The sequence below is a fragment of the Bombus vancouverensis genome, chromosome 3 (assembly GCF_051014615.1).
Source record: "Bombus vancouverensis nearcticus chromosome 3, iyBomVanc1_principal, whole genome shotgun sequence".
Classification (NCBI taxonomy): Eukaryota; Metazoa; Arthropoda; class Insecta; order Hymenoptera; family Apidae; genus Bombus; species Bombus vancouverensis.
This window is the reverse complement of record NC_134913.1, coordinates 14,852,285-14,874,459: the sequence shown is the minus strand read 5'-3', so window position 1 is coordinate 14,874,459 and position 22,175 is coordinate 14,852,285. Positions and strand designations below refer to the sequence as shown.

Genomic DNA, 22,175 nt, shown 5'->3' with positions numbered 1-22,175 from the left:
GTTCATCAAATAATTAACACATTATCCTTTTTTATATTTCAGATGTATTATAATTCATGTTGTATAGCAGATGTACATGTACATATACGAGATGCTCAATCTCCCTTAATTTCTTTTACATAATTGGACATAAATTATTTATACATAAAATGCATTATATTGTTTACTTATCGAGTTGGAAATGCAAACTGACTTATATTTATGAATATAAATAAGTCTGTGGCGTCGCATTCAATATAAAAATACAGTTGTATGTTTGTTTAAATCAAATTTGTAATATATCGAGATGTTTATAGGAAAACTTGCATTATTTATTTAAATAAATATCGCATAGACAATAGTGATGTGCCGAAACGAATAATATTTCAATTCAATGCAAAATATGCGGCATTAATATTTAATATATTGTAAGAAATCCATTCCCGGCTTTTAAAGATATAAAGATTTACAAAAACTTCTGAACAGTATCTTATACCAGCTGCTATTCAACTTGTGGATGAGATCATATCTCATTCTTCGAGGAAGAAATATTGCCCAGCTTTCTTCTGTTCCAAATCCTATTAACAATAAAATAAAATATGTACGAGAAAATTGGTGACATAAAAAAAAGGTAATATCTAAAATAAAGTAACATACTTTCACGGACTGGCTCTTATTAATCCTCGGTCTGAAATTGTTTGGATCTCTTCTGAACGTAATACCCAAAAGTTCTAAAAACCTGTTCATTCCATTTAATAGAGATTGCGGACTATGAGCTGTAGTCGCTAATGATGGAGTACCGGAAAATACAATTACACGGTCAGCCAAGTACGTAGCCATGATAAAGTCATGCTCTACTACGAATCCAGTTTTCTTCGCATGTAAAATAAACCTAAAATAATCGCGTATTTTGATAATTTTTTTTAATAATACAGATTAATACAAAAAGCCAGAATTTTCAATTACCGTTTTATTACTTTAGCTGCAACTAAACGTTGCTCAGAGTCCAGATAAGCAGAAGGTTCATCGATTAAATAAACATCGGCAGGCTTTCCAAGACATAAAGCTAAAGCCACTCGTTGTAATTCTCCTCCAGAGAGATTCTGTACTTCTTGATCCATAATATCATCTATTTTTAACGGTTTCATAACGTCCGTTACAAATTGAGGATGAACATAAGCGTCCCTAATTTTTTCATGTAATAATTGCCGTACAATGCCTTGAGATTTGGGACTAATTTTTTGTGGTTTGTAACTAATATGTAACTGGGGAATACTTCCTACAAAGAATAAAATTAAATCATTTAATATCAATAATTAAATCATTTACTTTTTTATTTAATACATAACGAATATATGAAAAATTTCTTGACTGAAGTAAATCTGACTTTACTTACCCGATCCATCATCAGGTGGCAAATTACCAGCCAACATTCTGATGAATGTCGTTTTTCCCGTTCCATTTTCACCAAGTAGCACGAGAATTTCTGAATCAGTAAATTGACCCTTCTCAACATTTAATTTAAAAGAACCCATTGTCTTCGTCATCGCGGGATATTCGTAATGATTCATGCGTTTGACTTCTTCCTCGGTTGCACTTTCGGCTACTTTAAATACAAGAGATTCCTCACGGAATCTCAAATTTTCGGTTGGCACAAAACCATCGAGGAAAATATTTATACCTTCTCTAACAGAGAAAGGCATAGTAACAACACCATACGCTCCCGGAACACCATAAAGGCAACAAATAAAATCAGACAAATAGTCTAAAACTGATAAGTCATGTTCCACTACTATTATGAACCTGATAAATAGGAATGATATTTTAGATTATATGTATATTTTTATTATATTATTTAAATTATTTATACTATTTACTTATCGGGATGAATAAGAGATCGAATCGTCACAGCCGCATTGAGGCGTTGCTTTACATCTAAATATGAAGATGGTTCATCAAACATAAAAATGTCTCCATTTTGAATGCATACCATAGCACATGCAAAACGTTGAAGTTCTCCACCAGAAAGTGCATCAATACCTCTATCACGTATGTGCATTAAATCTAAAAAAAATTCAATAGTTCCATTGTTAAAAATCGGCTTCCTCGCTTAATTTTTATTATTTTATCGCTGTTCTTAAAATATCTTAAAGATATAAATTATTAACAGTAATTTGAACTGACCCAACATTTTACAAATTTCCATCTGATTTTTACACTCATCCTTTTTATCTAAAAGCTGTTGTACAGTGCCTTTTACAGCTTTAGGAATTTGATCTACGTACTGAGGTTTGATAAGAGCTTTTAAATCATCTTCCAATATTTTGGTAAAATAATTCTGCAATTCACTACCTCTAAAATGGCTTAAAATTTCTGTCCAATCTGGTGGATCCTATATTAATTAAACGAAAAAATTCCATAAACTTTAAAAAAAATGTATATTATGTAAAGAAAATATATTATTATACATACTGAAAATCGTCCTAAATTAGGCTTTTGTTTGCCTGCCAAAATTTTAAGAGCAGTTGATTTCCCAATTCCATTAGTTCCAACCAAACCTAATACTTCTCCAGGTCTTGGAATAGGCAGTCTGTGCAGTTTAAATGAATTTTTTGAATAACGATGTGTCGTTTCTTTCTCTAAATTACTAGGAAGATTAATAATAGATATTGCCTCGAATGGACATTTCTAAAAATACATATATATACATATATTATAATTTTAAAATATTAAATTGCTTATTATTAATTTAATATAATAATATTGTACTCCATTATTCACTAATATTTCTCTATAACATTTCTTATTATACCTTGACACAAATACCACATCCAATACACAGTTCTTCAGATATTGATGCTATCTTACTATTAGGAGTAACTTCTATACAAAGTTTTCCCATTCGTACTACTGGACAAGATCTTTTGCATTCTTGCCTGCACCGTTTTGGTTTACATTTATCAGAATTAACAATAGCTATACGAGTCAACCGATCAGTTTCCTCCATTGACTTTTTTGGTGGCATGATGGTAAAATATTTACCTGCCTGAAAATGTTATTATAGAAATTAAATTTAACAAAGAAATATTTAAAATTTATCATAATTTTAAATTCTATTACTTTCTAAATATTAAATTAGGTGCATAATACAAAATTTTAAATAATATAATCGCTATAATATTACAAATAATTGCAGTTATTAAATAAGAAATATTAAATTGACATAACAAATTGACAATGAAATTACAACTTAAATGTGAATATTCTAACAAGAATGTATCCAAACAATCAAAATATATACACTAGATTGAAAATAATGTAGAACTTTATTAAATATATCATATTTTGAAATAATTGAATTTGTTTAATCAAAATTTTTCTCAACGAGGAATATTATTAAATAATTGAACTACTTAGAAAATATTTCAACATATGTTCTGCTTATATTTCGTCATAAACGAGTAACCACTTTTTCAATTAGGGCTGTATGAAATGAAAGAATGTAATGAAAATGAAAGACAATAAATTAATATTAAACACGTTATATTATAATTTTCATATATTTGCATTTAATTAAAATGTTTAAATACATGAAAATACAATGCTCAGTTCTACCACGAGTTTCTAACCTCAGGCAATTAATAATAAAACATGTTAATGTAATGGTACTTTATAAATATACCACATAATTAATAAAAATAATTTTTTTCGTATGTGTTAGGCCATTACTTCATAGTACTTAATATAGGCTTGTATAAACGTATACCTGTCAAAACCAAAAACGTGGAGGAAACTCCTTTACAACCTTTTCGAAGGAGCTTCCGCACTCGTACACCACCACATGCCCTTACTTCGATCATAGAATATAGAAATGACATAGAGTACGTACTCGATAAGAGATGTATCTTCTTAAATAACTTTTAATTCTTATAATAATCGTAACATTCTTCTAACTACAATAAAACATTTATATATTGTTAATCTAGACGAATCACATAATTTTATGAAAATTTGCATAAAGTAGTAAACAATTTATTCTCAGCCTCCCGGCCATAAAAGGAACTTGTTTCATAATTATTTTCTTCATTGACTTGCATTTACTGATGTATAGCATTCACAGTGTTATATATTAGTGAATGTATTCTCGTTTATCCATTTACCTACTTACACATGCATCCACTCATACAAAATTTTTACATACATAATTTAGTTTTTAATTTCTAAAAAAAAAGAAGAATGTATAAACTGCGAAACATATAATTGTCATTATTCACAATTTATATTATACTTTGACTTTAAGATTTGTATTAATGTACATAGAAACAGAATCATTTATTATAATGGAAAAAAATAATACACAATATAAATTGAACGAAATTATTATAAATTATTATTTAACTTTCCGGGTGTTTCCAAAGATTGCGATATACGCTAGTGTACGCCACCTAGGTCGGTATGTATATTATATCATTTATATCTTCCATGAAGCATTATAAAGATTTGTTCTGAAGATTTAAGCATAGAATAGTAGGAATTACTTATATCTTCTGATTTTGTAGTGAGTACTACCTCAAAATAATGTCATTTTACTCCTTAGAGACTTTAGTTCCTGACTGTTTCAACAATACATTACTCTGATGTATATGAACAAATATTAGCCTAACCGTATTTGGTTTTAAAGCAGGTGTCATATGACAGTTCTTGATGCGTCTTTTGTTTATACAATTCACTTAATTGATGCAGTGTCAAAGATTAGTGTACTGTAATGTACTATAATACTTACTATTTATTATTACATGTAAGATCTTTGTATTTATACATAACAATTTTTGAGACTTGTATATTATAAAAAATGGCGGTTTCATGTAAACATTTTCTTTTGTAAATTTTTTTACTTCCTGTCTAATGTTGGTCACCATTTTTGTTCGTAAATCTTTTTATAAAATTATTACGAATATTTAGTAATTATATCTATGTTTTATAGATTAATTTTCAGTAATGTTTTGATCAGTCTTTGTTAATTAGATTTGTTGAGATCTATTTTTTATGATATATTATATTAATATCTTTCTTAAGATATATTCTAAATTTTCCAATCGTTTACTTTCCAAATGGTTTTAATTTTACTTTTTATCCAAAAACATGTTAAATATATTAATATATTTTTTTATTTATATCATAATATAGCTGTTGCATTAAGTGGAATGGAGCGAAGTATTCATGAAATGTTGAAAGATGCTCCATCTTTAAATGATAGCGATAGTGCAGTTCATAGTGGAACTCCTCCACCTCATGTACCAAATAATTGTAACAATGAAAATCAACCCAGACCAGCTACAATAAACTTAACATTGGGCAGTCCTATATCTCAAATGTGTAAGTGGGATTTGTATTAATGAAGTATAATCTAATAAATCTATTGCAAAGAATTAATTTGAACATTACTCAAATATTTTTGTATATCTAATAGCTGTAACAGTATCTCCAAATACACCTATTCAGAATGGTGATACACAGACAATGCGTACTGCTCAAAGTAAAATTGAAAGCATTAAAAATTGGAGTATTTCTACATATAAGTGTACAAGACAATTAATGTATGAAAAACTTGGGAAAACATCCCGTACAGTAGATTCAGGTAAGTTCTATATAATATAGCTTAATGTTATTTATGTTTTTTATATAACTGTTATATCTTTCCTTTTATAGAACTTGAAACACAAATTGAATTATTAAGAGATACTCAAAGAAAGTACTGCAATGTGTTACGATTATCTAGAGCATTAGCTTCTCATTTTCATCATGTTGTTCAAACGCAACATGCTTTAGGGGAAGCATTTTCTGAGTTAGCACAAAAATCTCCAGAGTTACAAGAAGAGTTTCTATATAATTCAGAAACTCAAAGGAATTTGACCAAAAATGGTGAGACATTATTAGGGGCCTTAAACTTTTTTGTTTCTTCAGTAAATACACTTTGTAATAAAACTATCGAAGACACATTATTTACAGTACGACAATATGAAACAGCAAGGTAATTGTTAATATCACACTGTTTTAACAAGAGAAATAGTTAAATATACTTTGCAAATACTTATAAACAAAAGAGGTTTGTTTACAGAATAGAATACGATGCCTATAGAACAGATCTTGAAGCATTAGCACAAGTAACAAAAAACGATAGCAGCAATGCAGCAAGATTGGAAGCAGCACAGGCAAATTATGAAGAGCATAAGCAAAATTTTGAAAAACTAAGATCAGATGTTTCGATTAAACTTAAATTTTTAGATGAAAATAGAGTATGTTATTAGATTTAATTTTTTATATTATATTCTTTTAAAATGTTACATATTGTGATAATTTTTTTTCTTATTACAGATCAAGGTAATGCATAAACAGTTATTATTATTCCATAATGCAGTATCTGCTTATTTTTCTGGAAATCAAACTGCTCTGGAAGCCACACTGAAGCAATTTAACATAAAAGTTAAATCACCAAATTCATCTTTACCATCGTGGCTTGAACAGTAGTTACATTAGAAGAAATGAATTCAAGTTATGGGAAACATGAACAAAAAAATGCATTCGTCCATACGAATTTCTTCTTGAAAGACAAAGGAAATGACAAGGTAGAACAACTTTCAAACACTCTTGAAAACGTACTAAAGGACACTGCTGTCAGTTTCAATAGGTTTTTGAAGAAGAATAGATTGTCATCTAAAAACAGACTGAATAATTTCTGAATTATGCTTTAAATATTGGCCAATATTCGTGATACATGTCATATGTATCAGTGAATTTCAATTATATAATTAATAATTATATGCAACAGTTAATAATAATGAATAACTTCTGATGAAAGATTTAATGAAGATTCTTTTTATTCGATAGCAATGCTTACAAAACTTTAAAGGCAATAGATATTTAATTTTTATATCTGACTTAAAGAAGTTCTAATGTAAATACATAAACTATGATGATATATTGAGCTTTGAATTTTACGGTATGTACAAAACAGCATTGATTCTTTATTTATATTAGCATCAATTTAAATTTGATAAACTAAACAAATTGAGAACTATATTATTTTAATATTCCTCATTTCATTTTAAATATAAAGATATTGACCGAATTTTAACTTTGATTCTCTTATAACTATTAGGTCAAGATATATTCCTTATTTACGCACGTTGTTAAATTTAATCTATCTTAAAAGAAAGAGAATTTGAGTACTTCCAACTACACAGGATCAAAAAAGATTATATCATATTTTTAAAATATGCGGTGCTAATTAAAATGAGCGAAAAAAATGCCAATATTAGACGGTTTAATTTAATAAGTGCTGTATGTTAGTTTGATACAATCATTTTTGGACATTAAATGTTCAATATTTCTACACATTTATTATTATATGTAGACTGCGGATTTTTATGCATTTTATAGCAAATTTAAAAGTGCAAAATTGAACAGAATGTATGTGATATGAAGAAGTATATAAAATATCGTATAGTGCTTTCTGTGTACTTGTACCTAAAATAAGGTACTTGTATTGTCTAAAACAATTTTCTGCTAAGACTATACTCTTTTAATCATATACTAAAAAATGTGAATTTGTATAAATATCCGCAGTCTAGTTGTATGTATATATTGGCTTTATTTATAATTTTTTTATGTAATAGTCAATTGTTTTGATAAAAATAGGAACAAGTTACATGCTTATGATTAGCCTAATCATATTTTTAAATTAATGGTACTTCCTTTGTGCAATTAATATTTATACAAAGATGCTTGTAACTAAGTTTACTTAATTTTACTTTCTTTTTCAGATTATGTTATATACATTTTTACAAAATAAATAATTTTTATTTTGTTATTAAACATATTATCATAACACAAAAGATAATATGTAATTATAATATCTAACTTTCAGAAAACTTTTGGGTATTTTAATATAGAAAATATAAAGTTTATTTACATTTTTATATATACCACAGTATTGGTTTACTAAAACAAAGAATCAATTTTGATTAATGTGTGAAAAGGAAAATATTTAACTGTTGCAAAACAGATTCAAACTAGTCATATTTTATAAGTGAATATTTAAAAATTAAATGGCTTGTGTAAAATTATAATTTTATATACTTTCATACACATTGACATTATGTATACAAATATTTCTTTTAAAGCAGCACTATTGTGTATACTGAAACGTTATGAATTATTACGCTTCATAATTAGAAAAATTTTTAGTATAGATATAATAAATGTATGTACATTGTCATTATTGTTTGTTGCTTATACTTAAAGTTTACAGTAACATTAATAGTAACTTAAACCATAAAAATGAAGCTAGTTATATTATGATATCATCAATGCGTCTTATCATGTTTTAAACTAACTCTTCCAATGTGATCATAATATAAATTTTCAAATACACATATAATAATGTGTATTAGTGAATTGTACATCAAATAAATGTACAATTCACTTTCCAAATTTTTGCGAATTATCATCATTATACATCTACATTTATGTATAAAGCAAAAATTATGATTCATACTGTAATAATAACATTTTATTTTTTTACACAATGCAAATTGACTTAATATATAATTTCTGAAAATTATTACATCTTTTTATTATGAATCTATAGAAAATACATTCCATTATTTAACAGGTTTTTTAGGAATGTTTAGACCAACAAAAGCAAATACTGTAATTAAATAAAAATAAAATCTTATATTTATTAAGTAGAAATAAGAATGAGAAGTTACACAGAATAACTTGAAATATCCAGTTGAAGCACTTTTTAAGTTATGAAATGTATTGTAGCTACTATATTATGTTCCTAATCATGATGTTATTGTGTGTATATTATGTGTATACAAACTTCAAACAATAAATGAATGCTTATATATCTTGCTTTGTATAGAATTCTTGTTAATTACTAGCACTGTTTCCTATCAAAATATCAAGTTTTATTTAAAAACTAGAAATGTATTATCAAAAAGGTAATTATAGTATTTTGTATATTTATTATTTTCATAGAATATTTTCATAAAATATATAAGTGTTTTACAAGAATTAATTGGTAAATAATTATAAATAACAATAAATACATACAGAAAGAGAAGTAACTTGAAATACAGTTAGGTTTAAAAAGTATATTTAATAGAGGACCTAATTAATTTACAAAATTGACTATTCATTGCTTTCAGAATTCTGCTCTTTTCGTGCTGCATCTAAAGCAGCCTGAGTCTTTTCAAATTCCTCCATGTTTTTACGAGTGATAGCAGATTGCACTTCCATAAATATTTGCATTACTTTATGATTCGCGTGGATATGTTTGCCTGAACAGTTCTCTATGCATTGAATCTATGGCAAATTTAAAAACATAATAAAAAAACAAATTTTATATTTTTTAGTACATAAGTACTTGTAGATTCAATATAATTGTGATGGGATACATGCATTTTATAAATAAAACCAATGATACATTTTAAATTTAATTATAACATACCTCTTCTGTAGATATATCCCTTGACATAAATGTACTCATGCATGTCTTGAAACATGTTTCAGATATTTGATTAAACAAACTATGGAAATCTTTCATCTATAAAAAATATAACATTAATACATAAAAATGTGATTTTATCGGTATTTCTATGTACAATAGATGAAATAGGTTAGGAGTAAATAATCAATTACTAGGCATGGATTATTAATAATTAAGTACATTTCTGATAATCGAAGCATCCATATTTGAATTATTTATTTTAATTCCCAACTTAAATAATAAGTTTACAATGTCACAGTATTCGCCGGTTTTACTTTTATCCAGGTTATGTCACTTAAATGTACTTTGAATTAGTATCGATAACTTCAATATCGATCGTTGATATGTTTTGATCGATTTTGGTAAACAAAAGCTCGAATAAAATAATTTTAATTAAAAATTGTTAATTAATGAAATAACAATATTGCAATAACTTTGCAAAGTCACAATCATTAATGACTAATCTCATCTTGCGTTTATATGTTACGTTATTGAAACATGATTAAATTACTTACATATACGTATGTACATATATACATACAACTATTAAATAATTGTTTTCTTTCTACCTTTAAACACTTATTATAAATATTATATAGTTTAGAAACTGTAATACTTTCAGCGACTTATGATAGCTTAAATTTCTTTCCAAATAAAGACTAAGTCAACGTATATGCAGAATATTTGAAATACTCAAGAACGTAGTACAATTTGAAATTTGTAACATAATATGTGTTGTACATTTCTTTCAATATTATTTATCTGTGACATATTTTATTTTCTCGATTAAAACTTTACACAATATAACATTAAATAATATATACGACGAATGAAACATCAATAGAAATTTATGCGAAATAAAAAACAGCATTATAACAGCAGGCACACTTATGAGAAAATGATGAAACAATGGGAAAATTAAAAAAATAGGTTTTTACAGTTTATATAAGGATACGTTAATCGAAAAAGAAAAAGGAATAATTTGAATACATCCAATATTGAGAAAAAGCGCGGGTTTATCGGCGCGATTCGGGGGCGCTCGGGTTTAACCGGATCGAAACGTCTGTGATTGGTCGCGGGTCCCGAGTCAGCGAAACGTGAATCAGTCGGCGTTGACGGAGCAAGGAGTACCGAGTTCGATTTGAAAGCAGTGTAGAAACGGAAAGTTTGTCAGTGCGTGTCGCCGGTGAATGAAGCGGGCTAATTGTTACGTGCGATGGCCGCGTGCTATAGCGAGCAGGCATCATCCAGCTCGGGAAACGTAACGAAAAAGTCACCTGCGGCCGCCGCGAAACCAGTCTGTTGGCAACATAGACTGTTCGGTAAACAACTGTCGCGGTGCAGTCAGGTTAATCAACAAGACACAAAACCGTGCGATGCAAGTGGTATGCTTGTCGATGAAGACGGCCAGCCGACTTGTGAAGTGATCGGTGTGTATTTTAGTTTCATTAATCCCGGTGCTACGTGCGATGACTTTACGCGTCAGCTGCTCGACCTGTACACCAATGTCAACTCGTTATCCCCGTCACACACGGAAAACGATCGGGACACAGAGAATTCCACCAGAGGTAGAGAAAGGAGGAAAAAGTTCGAGGTCGTGCACGTGGTTCTTTGGAGTAACGTAGCCGATGTCCTCGACTTTGAAGAAAGTTTCCGTGCACACGTTGCAGAGTTACCCTGGTTGGCTGTACCGAACTTGGACTACGAAAGAAAGGTAACACGCATCTCTGTAATTCTTTCATATTTCGATTTCCACTCCTCCTATACTTTGTTCGATTTTTATTTATCTTTATTGGGATATCGCTAAACAAATTATGGATAGTAATACTTCTGGCATTCGACAGTACTAAAATAAGGCGTCGTAAGCACGTTAATGTCATGTATATCTATTTTTACTATTAAGTTCTACGAAATTAACAATCATATTTTCTTTCTCGAAAATTTTCAGAAACACTAAAACATTTTCATACTATGTTTATTTCGTAGCTTCTTTGTATCTTTCGTTCGATATATTTTCTTGTTTTCAATTTTATTCACCTCCATCGAGATTATAACGGGCGAAAGAACATTCCTAAATAATTGCACTCGAATTACTCCATCTCTCTCTCTTTTTTTCTGCTTGAAGCCGATATCACCAAATCTTTATCACCGAGATCGCGCAGCCACGCTATTTCAATTAAATTCAATCAAATAATTAGATTGGCTTTTTAAGCCGAATAATGGTTGCGTTTGCCGGAACGGCCATTCAGATAACTACTAACTCCTTGAAAATGAAAAAGCGCGTTTCTATTAATTCGAAACACCGTACGAGATAATAATTTTAATGGTTTTCCCATATTTCCCAACGGTGGCAGCTTTTCTTCACGACTTTTTCACCGGCTATGCGAATTTTACGGTCAGACGGGCTGTGATCAATTGAGGCGAGCGTATCATTTGAAATTTGTATACATATGTCTGTCATAAAGTTACACATGTATACATAGAGAAGGCACACATGCTGTTATGCAGAAGGACTGTGCGCGCAGCGCCTTTTTTATTTCCAACGGGTGTTTTAACCCCTCGCCAGACGTGCTATTTAGGGTCCGATTTTATTTGCACCGACACACGAGGCAGAGTCGACTTTCTCTAACTAAAAATCGTTCGTAATATTTCCACAAAACATCTGCTTCTCTACGAACTAACTACTAACGTGCTTTTTCAGTCACGATCAAATATGATTTCTTTTTTCTTTTTTAATCAACATTTGCACGACTTCTTTCTAGTAAAGCGTGTTTTAATCTATTCTTTTTCTTTTTATAGTACAGGTTTATAGACAAATGATATATTATACGAAGATTTAGTCCAAGTCAAAAAGAATCTAACGAATTACAAAATAATTTCAGAAATCCAAGTAAAAGAAATGCCGATTAAGGTAACAATTTCACCCTGCAGATGGTGCTGGAAGAAATTGTAAATCTAATAATTTTACCAAGGGGTTACGAAAATCTGTGAAAAAATTCCTAACACCGTTTTAATTGGAAACAAGCAAATGAATGAATTGAAATTGAGACGAGAATTTTGTTCGTGGCGATTAAAAGCAGACGGTAGGACGGCATCGTACATTGATCTTTTCATCACCCACGCACCTCGATGACGCACATATCTCTTGTCTCGAAAGTTTGAGTGACTCTGCGTTACGTTGCAACACTTCGCACACGCATAGTGGATATTCGGTTTCCCCTATACTTTTTATGCACGTTAACGAGGTTCTACTATCGCATCGGGGTAACGAATTAAAAAGAAATGATACGAGAGAAAAGAGAAATGAAAAAGGAAAGTAACGGTTTCCTATATGACGGTTTGAAACAGCGGTTTACGTTGGATAGTTTGCATTTGTGTAATGGAGATGCTTTAAAATTGCTATGTAAGGCGGCTGCTGTTAGTACTTATTGGATGCATACGCATTAGCAGCATGTGAATGTAAGGAACGATCGGAGGTTGTTATTCTCTGTCTTTTTTTCACGATCATTAGTCAAGCCACTCGAATTGTTAGTGTTTGTGATATATATATATATATATATATACACATATAGAGTAATAGACAAAGAAAAAAATATATATGTATGTATGTATGTATGTATGTATATACATATATACTTGACAGTCTGATTCGCGAGTAAATGTAACGATAAGAGTCCTGCGCAATTAGCGTCAAGTAGCCTCGTGATTCTTCCTTGCTCGTTATTCCGCCTATCTACCTGATCCACGTTGGGAATCACCCCCTTGAAATCGTAGGTTCTTTGTATACAGTTCCATTCATTTAACAATGAGAAGAGCAACTTTGGGTTGTGGAAGGTTGCAAGAAAGAAACGACGATCAAATTTTCCCTCTTTCACCATCTTTCTCTTTCTCGTTCAACATTTTTCTCAGTTTTTCGCATTGAAAGCAAACAAAGAAGCCAGAAACAATTGCGAAGTAAATTCTTAATTCCATTATTGTCTATTGAAAACAAAATTATTAAAAAGGAAATGTTTCGCGAGATCATAACGTAAATTTGTCAATAAGAACAAAAAACGAAGCAAGTAATTGGCAGAGATTACGGTTAATAACGCGAGTTATCGTTGCGTTACCATGCATCGTTAATGAAGTCCGTATTGATCTCCGGTGGCAGCCGGGGCTATCTTTTTACGTCGCTCCTTGAGAAGGGAGCAAGGGGACTGTGTCCAGTTTGTTCGACAAAATTGAACGGTTAGTGGTATCAAGGAAGCAACTGAGTGTCCGGCTGCTTGAACAGCTAGGTAATAGAGGTGCGCTGCTCATCGTTTGTACGGCGTAAACCGTTTCATAAAGGTATACGGCGGGTGGCTTTGCCTTAGACGCAGAAGCACCTGAGAAAGAGTCAAGGCAGCCTTTGCATTCGGGGTGGCCGACCCATATCTTCCGCAAATAGCTTTCTCATTCGGCCGGCGAGATCAAGAAAGCGACGGAAGGTAGCAAACCGAAAAGAGAGGAAAGATGTTTACGTTTGAGCGTACATAGAAAGAAAAGAGAGAGAGAGAGAGAGAATGTGCGCGCGAATCGGTGGCGATGCAGGTCTCCTCCGCTCCCCGAAAACGACTGAAACAGCAAGAAAAAAAAAAGGAAGGAGAGAGACGTTGGAATCTAGATAGACTTTGAGGCAGTTCGTACACAGAGTGGCCCGTACGCGGCACTATGTAATCCTTCCTCCACCTTTTTCCACCCCCTTTCCATCCACCCACACCCATTTCTCCTCCTCCTCCTCCCTCTTCTGCTCCTGTCTGCTTTTTACCTGGCATATCGTGTAGATTACACACGACCTACTCGGCAGTGGTCAAAGAAAAAGTGTAGTACATACGAATCGTCCGAATAAATGTATTCCAGTGCCTATGACTCAAAAACTCGCGTGAAATCCTGCAAATGCTTTGACGCCGCGCGTATCATACCCATAAAAGTGGTAGAAGGTTGGGCGAATTAAAAAAAATTAAATGTTTCGCGTCATTTCCCTACCGATGCTCTCCCAATGTCTCTTAGCCATTTAATTCGTCTTTTTAGATTATACACTATCTTAATTCCTACGTTCTTATTCTTATTTTAATTTAAGCGACGCTGAATTTTGTTTCTTCTCTTTCTACCCTCCTTTTAGTTAAATATTTCTACTACGCTATTCCGTCAAGGATCTTCCTTTCGAAGATATTTCGATGGGAACGTAAACGTTTCAAACGTGTTCCCATTGTCGTTCGTAACCCTTAAAATTTACAAAATCGATCCTTAATAAGATGCGAACAGTTCTTCCATGTTCCGTAACATTTTCAAGCCATACACAAACGTGTAGTCTGCGTGTAATTGAAAGCATGGTAGTCTTAAGACGTTGCTGGGGTTGACCAATGGAAACACAGTGGTCTCGTCAGTCTCGGTCGGACGAGAGACGTCGGGAGGCCGATATCTGTATATACCAGGGGTGCGCAACTCCAAATTATATTCACCCCTACGTCAAATCGATTAACAACGTTCACAGATCGCGTCATACCAAATCATACTTAATCTAGATGTAATGGTATATACATATACGTCAAGTTCGCTCAATTTTATACGAATTCAATAAAAATGATAAAATCTTGAAAATTGTAGAAGTAAAATTAGCTTTGAAAATGGACAAAATTTGCAAAAATTAGATATCGAATGGAAAATACATAAAATTTTCAAATTTGTACCTGTTTCTTTTCTTAACACATTGTTGGCCATCTATGTTATATAAAGACTAACTCGTGTCGCCAATTATTTTACGCAGAAACTAACAACTTAACTTTCTGCCTGAAGATATAGTTTACTCGTGATTGGTCAACAACGTTTATGTACGAATGTATGAATCTTATTTTTTGAAGTACTTTAAAACGTATTTTAAAAAGCTCTTTATACTTTTGCGAATAACACACATTGCAATGATATAATGTAAAACGCGCGTCGGCGAGATAAACCATTTAACGACAAGAAAGCTTTCCGGAAAATTTAGCGCGACAAAGCGCGCGTTGTGCACCTCTGTCGTTCACGAAGAAGGCGATTGAACGCGCGCGAACGAGTCAACAGTGATCTCATCCCTTCCCCTCCATCGCTCGTCTTCTACCCGATGTCATGGCATGGCAAAGGGTTCCCCTTGCCGGAGACAGACTAAATGGCAGAGTGTCTGCAAAAAAATGAAGAGTAGAGAACGTCACTTTTCAAATTATCCTTCATCTTCCAAAATCTTCTTCCGTATCCGTGATACTCGAAATAGTTGAAACAATCAAAAACGAAGTACGGTTGTTCATACGAAAGAAAGTAATCTCGTTGAAAAAGCCCGTACGATCGAAAGCGATTTTGGGCTCGCGTAATCTTGATATTCGTCGGATATCCGATATTCGACACTTGCTCGTAGCAAGCATGGACGAAACGTTTAATCGAACGTGGCTAGTCAGTGTGTAGATAGAATAATGGTATCACACGAGGATTTTTCGTAGCGACACAAGCGTTCCGTTGCCGGGAGGGAGAAAGAGAATCGACGAGGGTAAGCGGGCGATGGAGCAAGGACGACACGGGGGAACGAGCAAGCAGGAGCGATGGAAGTAGCGTGGTAGGGGACATACAGACCACCGGGGGAAATAACGATAGCACCGTCGAGCGAGCGGCAGCAACGCCAAGGGAGGACGTACGCGTTATCGACCGCTCCAGACGGAGACGGCGAACCAATGTATATATACATCGAGCGTAGGAACGAACGAGAAAGCGCCCTAGGAAATATACGAAGGGACGAGGTAATGCCTCCCCGTGAAGGGTCGCGATAACGTACGACGTCGCACGTTCGGCTACCTAGAGAAAACCCTTCTTGCCTTATTCCAAAGCTCACCCTCTTTCTGTTCGGCTGTAGCGCATCGTCCTCCGAATTTTACTCGTCTCCCGATCTCCCTCGATCGGGAAAATACTGCCAAGGGTATATAGTCCTTCCCAAGGAAAAGGTCCGCCAGAAAATAACCTGTCGAGCAACGAAAGTTTCGAGGGCGGATCGATTGCGCGATAGGTGTCGGTTACCGAAGATTTATTGAAATCTCTCTGGTCTTTTTGAACCAGATCCGTTAATCCAGACATCTTTTTGTCTCCGCGGAAGCTTGTATCACGCGACAGATATTCGACTCTGTTGCTTGGTTCGTTGTCGTCTTCGCCTGTAATAGGAAGATTGAACGTTAGGGTATAAACATTTGTTTTAACTGTTAGTCGTTCGAAATGGCGGATAAACGATCATAGCGATGTAAGTATATTGCTATTTTTTTAATAAAATAGTGTCGATAATCTTTATATAAATAATATTTAGAAATGGGAGGCGCAGATAGGACAGTTACAGTAATAAGCGCAACAATGTACGAAATGACGTCGTACGAATGAATTATTCGTCATCGAAAGATCTGAGATGATTGGAAACTTTATTTCACCTCTTAGACTGTTCTTCATTATCTACCCTGGTATAAAAGGCTCCTGCAATATGTCCATTGTGCTTCGATCTTCTCTGCTCCTTTTGTTCTCTTGTAATCAGACAGCTTAACGGGAATCAGTATTCAATGCTAACGAATACTATAGTTGATCATCTTCCCGAGAGAAGTACGTAAGTGTAAGTACGTCCTAGCGCAATCGACAAAAATCGTTAATGCATCGTTTAACGGTATCAAAGCATTTGAGACCGACTATTTGCTTGTTTTAGATATATGCATATAATGGATTCTACTGTTTTCCTATTGGTAGAAAAAATATATTTTTTTTAAGAATAAATGGTTAAACATTAGGATAATTCATTAGAATTTTATTAAAGTGAATACAAATAGGATATATAACGGATAAAGGATAGTAAAAATACATAGATACCCTTAGAAACAAGCTATTATATATTATACTTGGCCCGATCACCGTACTACGGGTTTTGCCTGTTCACCTAATACGGGCTATGCCCGATACGGGCTGTGCCCGGTGGGGCTATGCCCGACACGGGCTGTGCCCGGTGGGGCTATGCCCGAGTGGGGCTGTGCCCGGTGGGGCTGTGCCCGGTGGGGCTATGCCCGACTGGGGCTATGCCCGAGTGGGGCTGTGCCCGGTGGGGCTATGCTCGACTGGGGCTATGCCCGGTGGGGCTATGCCCGACTGGGGCTATGCCCGACTGGGGCTATGCCCGACTGGGGCTATGCCCAGTGGGGCTAGTACCATCTCACATATCGATGAATATTAGGTCGTCCTAAAAGTTTCTTTCGCGAGCGTAAATATTACGGGCAATACGATGATATTATCATATTATTACGTGTACGTCGATTATCAGCTAAAGTTGTAACGAAAGCCTGTCATAAGAGTAACGATAAGAGTAGAATAATATTGTGTAAGGATCGTTATCATCGGAATATACGTGATAACCGAATATTCTTTTTTTTTATTTGGAAGTAGTTTACAATCAATTTTCATTGAGTATTGTAAGTAAATTATTCTGCCGTGTACCCTTAGATTACCCATAGATAGACGTAGAAACCCTTGCTTGAAGGATAATCTTGGAATTAAATAAAATAATCAAAGCCTCTATGTGTATAAACAGCAAACAGTATGGCAAGCTCCATCAGTAACTTTATTACAAAAGTTCATTGGAAACTACGAGAAATTCAAAGCAATACAACTGAAGAAAGTATGTAGGTAGCTGCAGCTACCGCTTGTTTCAGAATCCACAAAAGAATTTCCAGCAAGTCTGCACCCTTCGAAACTGCCATCCTTTCTTATTTGCGCCGCTGCAGGGACTTTTAGCTTTCTTATCATCTCTGTTTTCACGGTTCATACTATGTATTATAATCGTGCAGCCTGCTAGAAGAGACGGCGATTCTTATTATCAACCGGGCTCAGCCATCTTCGTACCACTAAAACGGGAAGATACTTCCTTTTTAAAAAAGGATACGAAAAGAAAGGAAAGGAATTGCTAATACTTCTCTCTCAACTCGAGCATAATATTGAGAGGGTTGACTGCTTATCTAGGAAAAAACGGAAATCTAACCCCGTCTGGGGTTATTTGCTTATACGTATATCTTTCCCGTGCGCGTTCATCCTTTCTTATCTCTTCCGGCTTGAAAAACTTTCAACCAGTTTCTACTATCATGTTCGTGCCCCTTTCCCTTGCCTTCCATTCTCGTCCCTTTTTTGCCTCTTGTAGCACTGTAATCATGCAGCTGGGGGGCAGAAGGGATAGCGCTCATTGTCAGCAGACATTACTCCCCTGTAGATACTCGTTGCGCCCTTTTTCGCCGTGCTTGAATTTCGTTGCGTGTTAGAAGGATAACGGAAGAAACAGAGGCGGCAGGCTACGTGTTTCGAATTTCTTGAACGTGCGTGTGCACGCAGCACACACGACGCCTCGTTCGTTTATATCGTCACGTTATTCCTCTCACGGTTCCTGAAATTGATGGGTTTCGATCTTTCCATCTTTCTCCTTCCTTTTGCTTCAACTCTTTTTTTTCTTCTTTGTAGCCAATACTCAAGTACTCTGCGAGCTGAATTCAAAACCACAGTTTACGTGGCGAGAAACGTATTTTCGTAAAATCGTACAACGTAAAACACCGATGAGGATTGCGCTATTACTTTTATCGATATGACTCTGGATAATAATCGAATGTAAAAGTAACTTTTATATCGATTTCTCTTATTTTATCGTGTTTTGAAAACAATTTGGAGAAATATCTGAATTGAGGCGTAAAGAGGAAAACAGTAATTTTACTATTTCTGATTAGCGTAAATATATCAGCCGCCAATTTAATTTATCACATATTATGCTTTAATGTTTCCCGTAGATAATAAAATTATTAGAGCGAATAATTCTGATCAGGGTGTGTGCTTTCGTTCAATTTTATTTTCATCCAAAATCTCATTATACATATTAAAATATAGTAAATTACAATACACGTATTTCATCGACATGCAACTTCAATTACTCCTGCCTAGTTACACCTTTCACATTTCATTAAAACAGGTTTCGTTTCGTCAGTATACACGGTTCTTTTTCTTATAGAAATATATGTTAGAACGTTTATATAATCACTTAAATTTTTCTCTCGATTTCATACTTTGATCAGGAATCAAGAGATTATTGCAATCTTGTCGAATGGAAATCTTCTCTTGCGATTTAAAACAAAGAATGGTGGCTCTCGCGAATATTTATGGAGGAGTTTGAAGAATCTCACGATCAACATTGAAATACTCTTATAGCCGACCAAGTATCTCTTTTACAGACCAGACTGACTCGAAGGTATCGGATAAAGGCCGATGTACCAACTTTGATTTTATTGGACGGTTCTAACGGCTCGGTGGTAACCAGAGGAGGCGTAGAGCGAACCATCGGCGACTCCAGCGGGGCTGAATTTCCTTGGAAAGCTCCTCATCCGAAGGCTGCTCTCGAAGATGGACCCTTATTGCCATGTGGAGCACGCGATAGTAACGAACCCATGCTACACGAAGAGTTACGTCATTGCTTTAAGGGTGTTTACTTCAGCGCACATTGGGTATATACTTACATAATATTCTCATAAGTTTCAACTATGTAAAGCTAAAAAGTATATTTCTCGTATTCGTCTCGATATTTATAAATCGCACAGATGTACACAAAAATATTCGTGTACGAATTATTCACAGCGCTAAAGTAGTATTCTATTCTTCAAACTATCGATTTCTTGGAAATTTATAATTAACGAGATATTGGAAAATATGATTAAATCTACGTATTTTTCACCGTAGTTAAAATTAACCGTTTGTGCTCTAATTCTCCTGCACTGAATAATCGATCAACAATTCCAAACTGTTTCATGTTTATATCGTGCAAGTTAAAAAGAGAATCTTAGGTAACAATAACAGTGTGAAGCTAACGATCATAAAATAACGTTGTTATTTAATAATAGTTGTAGAAGACAGGGAACAAAAAATATATCATCTTATTTGACTCGTATTTCTTTTGAATTAATTATTTTGACGAGAAAGTATAACTTTTTTTCCTTTATAAATATCATATGGAAAATGATATACATTTTCTGCGTTTATACAGTGTCCACCTTGCAAAGCATTTACTCCACAACTTGTGGACACCTATCAGCGAATTCGAGAAAGGGGTCACGATTTCGAGGTGATCTTTGTAAGTTCAGATAGGTAAGTTGAAAAAATTATGTCACTTATTCATTTCGGATAAAACGTAAAATATATACTTACATAGTAAGTAATTACGGTATAGTCATTAATTGAAATACAATTTCTATGATGTTAGGAGCGAAGAGTCTTACAACGTTTACATTGAAACGATGCCTTGGTTGAGGATACCTTTTAGTCAAGAAGAGAGACGACGAAAATTAGCAAGTGCTCTCGACGTACAAGCAATACCCACTTTAGTAATACTTGACCCCCGAGATAACATTATAACTTTGGATGGTCGGGCGGAATTAATCGAGGATCCTGAAGGATTGGTAAATAAAAATTTATTGAATCGATTTGTATTACTTCGTCGTTTTTTTGCTGTTTTTGATATAAAGTTTTCAATTTTTCAGAATTTTCCATGGACCAGTCGTCTGGTGAATATTTTAACTGAAAAATACGCCGCTTCGTTACATGATGCACCGGCAATTATTCTTTTTGTCGGTAAGTTCACTTTATAATATTTGTATACAAAATGATCCGACACAAAGATAGAACAAAACTTTAGAAACATATTGGTCGTTAAATAAATAAACATCTTTCTATGTATGTATAGTACCGGTAGTTTATTTATGTCATTATTATGCTCTGGCAGAAGGTGAAGACTGTGAGATTCAATTCGCAGAGAGTGTATTATTGCCAGCTGCACAGGTGTACAGACAAGGTAGACCTGACTATGATCCAAATTATGATGATCCAGATGATATTTTGCAATTTTATGTAGCATTAGATGTAAGTACCAATCGTATTTACCCATAACTAATTATTAATAATTACTCTCAATTTAATGGATATACTATTGTTTTCCTTATAGTGTGAAACATCAGATATTCTTCGTGAATTTGTCGGATTAGATGATGCTGTACCTCTCTTAACAGCAATTGATATACCTCGAGGAATTTATGTGGTGATGGAAGATGGTGCCGAAATAACTGTAGATTCTGTACAACAATTTGTCGATAGTTTTCGCAATGACAAATTGCCTATAAACAAAATAGCTGCAGTACACAAAACTGCTAAGAATGATTACGTTTCTACTTGAATTTTTGAAAATCAATTGACAATTTTATACAAAATATTGAAAGCCATGTGGAGGAAGGAGCAGTCAAGATTTTAAGTGGTCATTATACAACCACAAAAAAAAGAAACCCCATCCTCTCTTCTCAATCCTGTCTCTGTGATACCATTGCTCCTTTCGTAGGAAGGATCTCGCGCAAAATGGCGCTTGTATTCGCACACCCCTTTGTGGAAGTAACCAAAAGACATGTATTATAATATCATAGTTAATAAAAACTGAGCGAATTGTATTTTTAAGTGTACACATGCACACGTTAATATATTATATTATGTACTACTTAATAAACGCCAAATGAACACGTCGAACGTATCTTGAGTTACTAGCAAGTGCTTGTTATTAACT

At 33.5% G+C, this 22,175-nt stretch overlaps 4 protein-coding genes across 10 annotated transcripts; 2 read left to right on the top strand and 2 right to left on the bottom strand.

The window, feature by feature from the left end:
- Window positions 1-21: 21 nt before the first annotated feature.
- Window positions 22-3,897, bottom strand: pix (ATP-binding cassette sub-family E member 1 pix). Its single transcript, XM_033329168.2, has 9 exons — window positions 3,746-3,897; window positions 2,792-3,025; window positions 2,452-2,667; window positions 2,164-2,371; window positions 1,857-2,043; window positions 1,376-1,782; window positions 946-1,258; window positions 637-871; window positions 22-557 (listed from the first exon to the last, which is right to left on the bottom strand). The coding sequence occupies exons 2-9, from the start codon at window positions 3,002-3,004 to the stop codon at window positions 510-512; spliced, it is 1,827 nt and encodes a 608-aa protein (XP_033185059.1). The 5' UTR covers window positions 3,005-3,025; window positions 3,746-3,897; the 3' UTR covers window positions 22-509.
- A 436-nt stretch (window positions 3,898-4,333) lies between these two features.
- Arfip (ADP ribosylation factor interacting protein arfaptin) lies at window positions 4,334-8,893 on the top strand. 5 transcript variants are annotated; one of them, XM_033329177.2, is made up of 7 exons: window positions 4,357-4,432; window positions 4,577-4,777; window positions 5,167-5,355; window positions 5,450-5,617; window positions 5,689-6,010; window positions 6,098-6,275; window positions 6,355-8,893. In XM_033329177.2, exons 3-7 carry the CDS (start codon window positions 5,184-5,186, stop codon window positions 6,505-6,507), a joined length of 993 nt encoding a protein of 330 aa, XP_033185068.1. In that variant the 5' UTR covers window positions 4,357-4,432; window positions 4,577-4,777; window positions 5,167-5,183; the 3' UTR covers window positions 6,508-8,893. The 5 variants fall into 5 exon arrangements, with proteins under 5 accessions (XP_076473583.1, XP_033185068.1, XP_033185067.1 ...); XM_076617465.1 differs by lacking the exon at window positions 4,357-4,432 and adding an exon at window positions 4,455-4,537 and having other exon boundaries at window positions 4,661-4,777; XM_076617467.1 differs by lacking the exon at window positions 4,357-4,432 and adding an exon at window positions 4,476-4,537 and having other exon boundaries at window positions 4,664-4,777.
- A 232-nt stretch (window positions 8,894-9,125) lies between these two features.
- On the bottom strand, window positions 9,126-10,004 carry LOC117154296 (mitochondrial import inner membrane translocase subunit Tim10B). Of its 2 annotated transcripts, none has more exons than XM_076617469.1 (3): window positions 9,688-10,004; window positions 9,497-9,592; window positions 9,126-9,351 (listed from the first exon to the last, which is right to left on the bottom strand). In XM_076617469.1, exons 1-3 carry the CDS (start codon window positions 9,733-9,735, stop codon window positions 9,178-9,180), a joined length of 318 nt encoding a protein of 105 aa, XP_076473584.1. In that variant the 5' UTR covers window positions 9,736-10,004; the 3' UTR covers window positions 9,126-9,177. The 2 variants fall into 2 exon arrangements, with proteins under 2 accessions (XP_076473584.1, XP_033185073.1); XM_033329182.2 differs by having other exon boundaries at window positions 9,716-10,004.
- A 647-nt stretch (window positions 10,005-10,651) lies between these two features.
- LOC117154289 (nucleoredoxin) lies at window positions 10,652-22,142 on the top strand. 2 transcript variants are annotated; one of them, XM_076627949.1, is made up of 7 exons: window positions 10,652-11,249; window positions 19,810-20,079; window positions 20,616-20,716; window positions 20,832-21,027; window positions 21,109-21,199; window positions 21,354-21,487; window positions 21,570-22,142. In XM_076627949.1, exons 1-7 carry the CDS (start codon window positions 10,752-10,754, stop codon window positions 21,795-21,797), a joined length of 1,518 nt encoding a protein of 505 aa, XP_076484064.1. In that variant the 5' UTR covers window positions 10,652-10,751; the 3' UTR covers window positions 21,798-22,142. The 2 variants fall into 2 exon arrangements, with proteins under 2 accessions (XP_076484064.1, XP_033185062.1); XM_033329171.2 differs by having other exon boundaries at window positions 21,351-21,487.
- The last annotated feature ends 33 nt before the right edge of the window (window positions 22,143-22,175 follow it).

Coding starts and splice junctions, on each gene's coding strand:
- pix (XM_033329168.2), bottom strand. CDS start 3,004: ATGCCACCAAAAAAGTCAATGGAGGAAACTGATCGGTTGACTCGTATA. Junction 1,783..1,856: donor TCTCTTATTCATCCCGATAA/GTAAATAGTATA, acceptor CCTATTTATCAG/GTTCATAATAGTAGTGGAAC. Junction 872..945: donor GCAGCTAAAGTAATAAAACG/GTAATTGAAAAT, acceptor CGATTATTTTAG/GTTTATTTTACATGCGAAGA.
- Arfip (XM_076617468.1), top strand. CDS start 5,184: ATGGAGCGAAGTATTCATGAAATGTTGAAAGATGCTCCATCTTTAAAT. Junction 5,356..5,449: donor CAGTCCTATATCTCAAATGT/GTAAGTGGGATT, acceptor TATATCTAATAG/CTGTAACAGTATCTCCAAAT. Junction 5,618..5,688: donor ATCCCGTACAGTAGATTCAG/GTAAGTTCTATA, acceptor TTCCTTTTATAG/AACTTGAAACACAAATTGAA.
- LOC117154296 (XM_076617469.1), bottom strand. CDS start 9,735: ATGCTTCGATTATCAGAAATGTACTTAATTATTAATAATCCATGCCTA. Junction 9,593..9,687: donor TTATTAATAATCCATGCCTA/GTAATTGATTAT, acceptor TATTTTTTATAG/ATGAAAGATTTCCATAGTTT. Junction 9,352..9,496: donor GGGATATATCTACAGAAGAG/GTATGTTATAAT, acceptor AATTTGCCATAG/ATTCAATGCATAGAGAACTG.
- LOC117154289 (XM_033329171.2), top strand. CDS start 10,752: ATGGCCGCGTGCTATAGCGAGCAGGCATCATCCAGCTCGGGAAACGTA. Junction 21,028..21,108: donor TCGAGGATCCTGAAGGATTG/GTAAATAAAAAT, acceptor TCAATTTTTCAG/AATTTTCCATGGACCAGTCG. Junction 21,200..21,350: donor GGCAATTATTCTTTTTGTCG/GTAAGTTCACTT, acceptor ATGCTCTGGCAG/AAGGTGAAGACTGTGAGATT.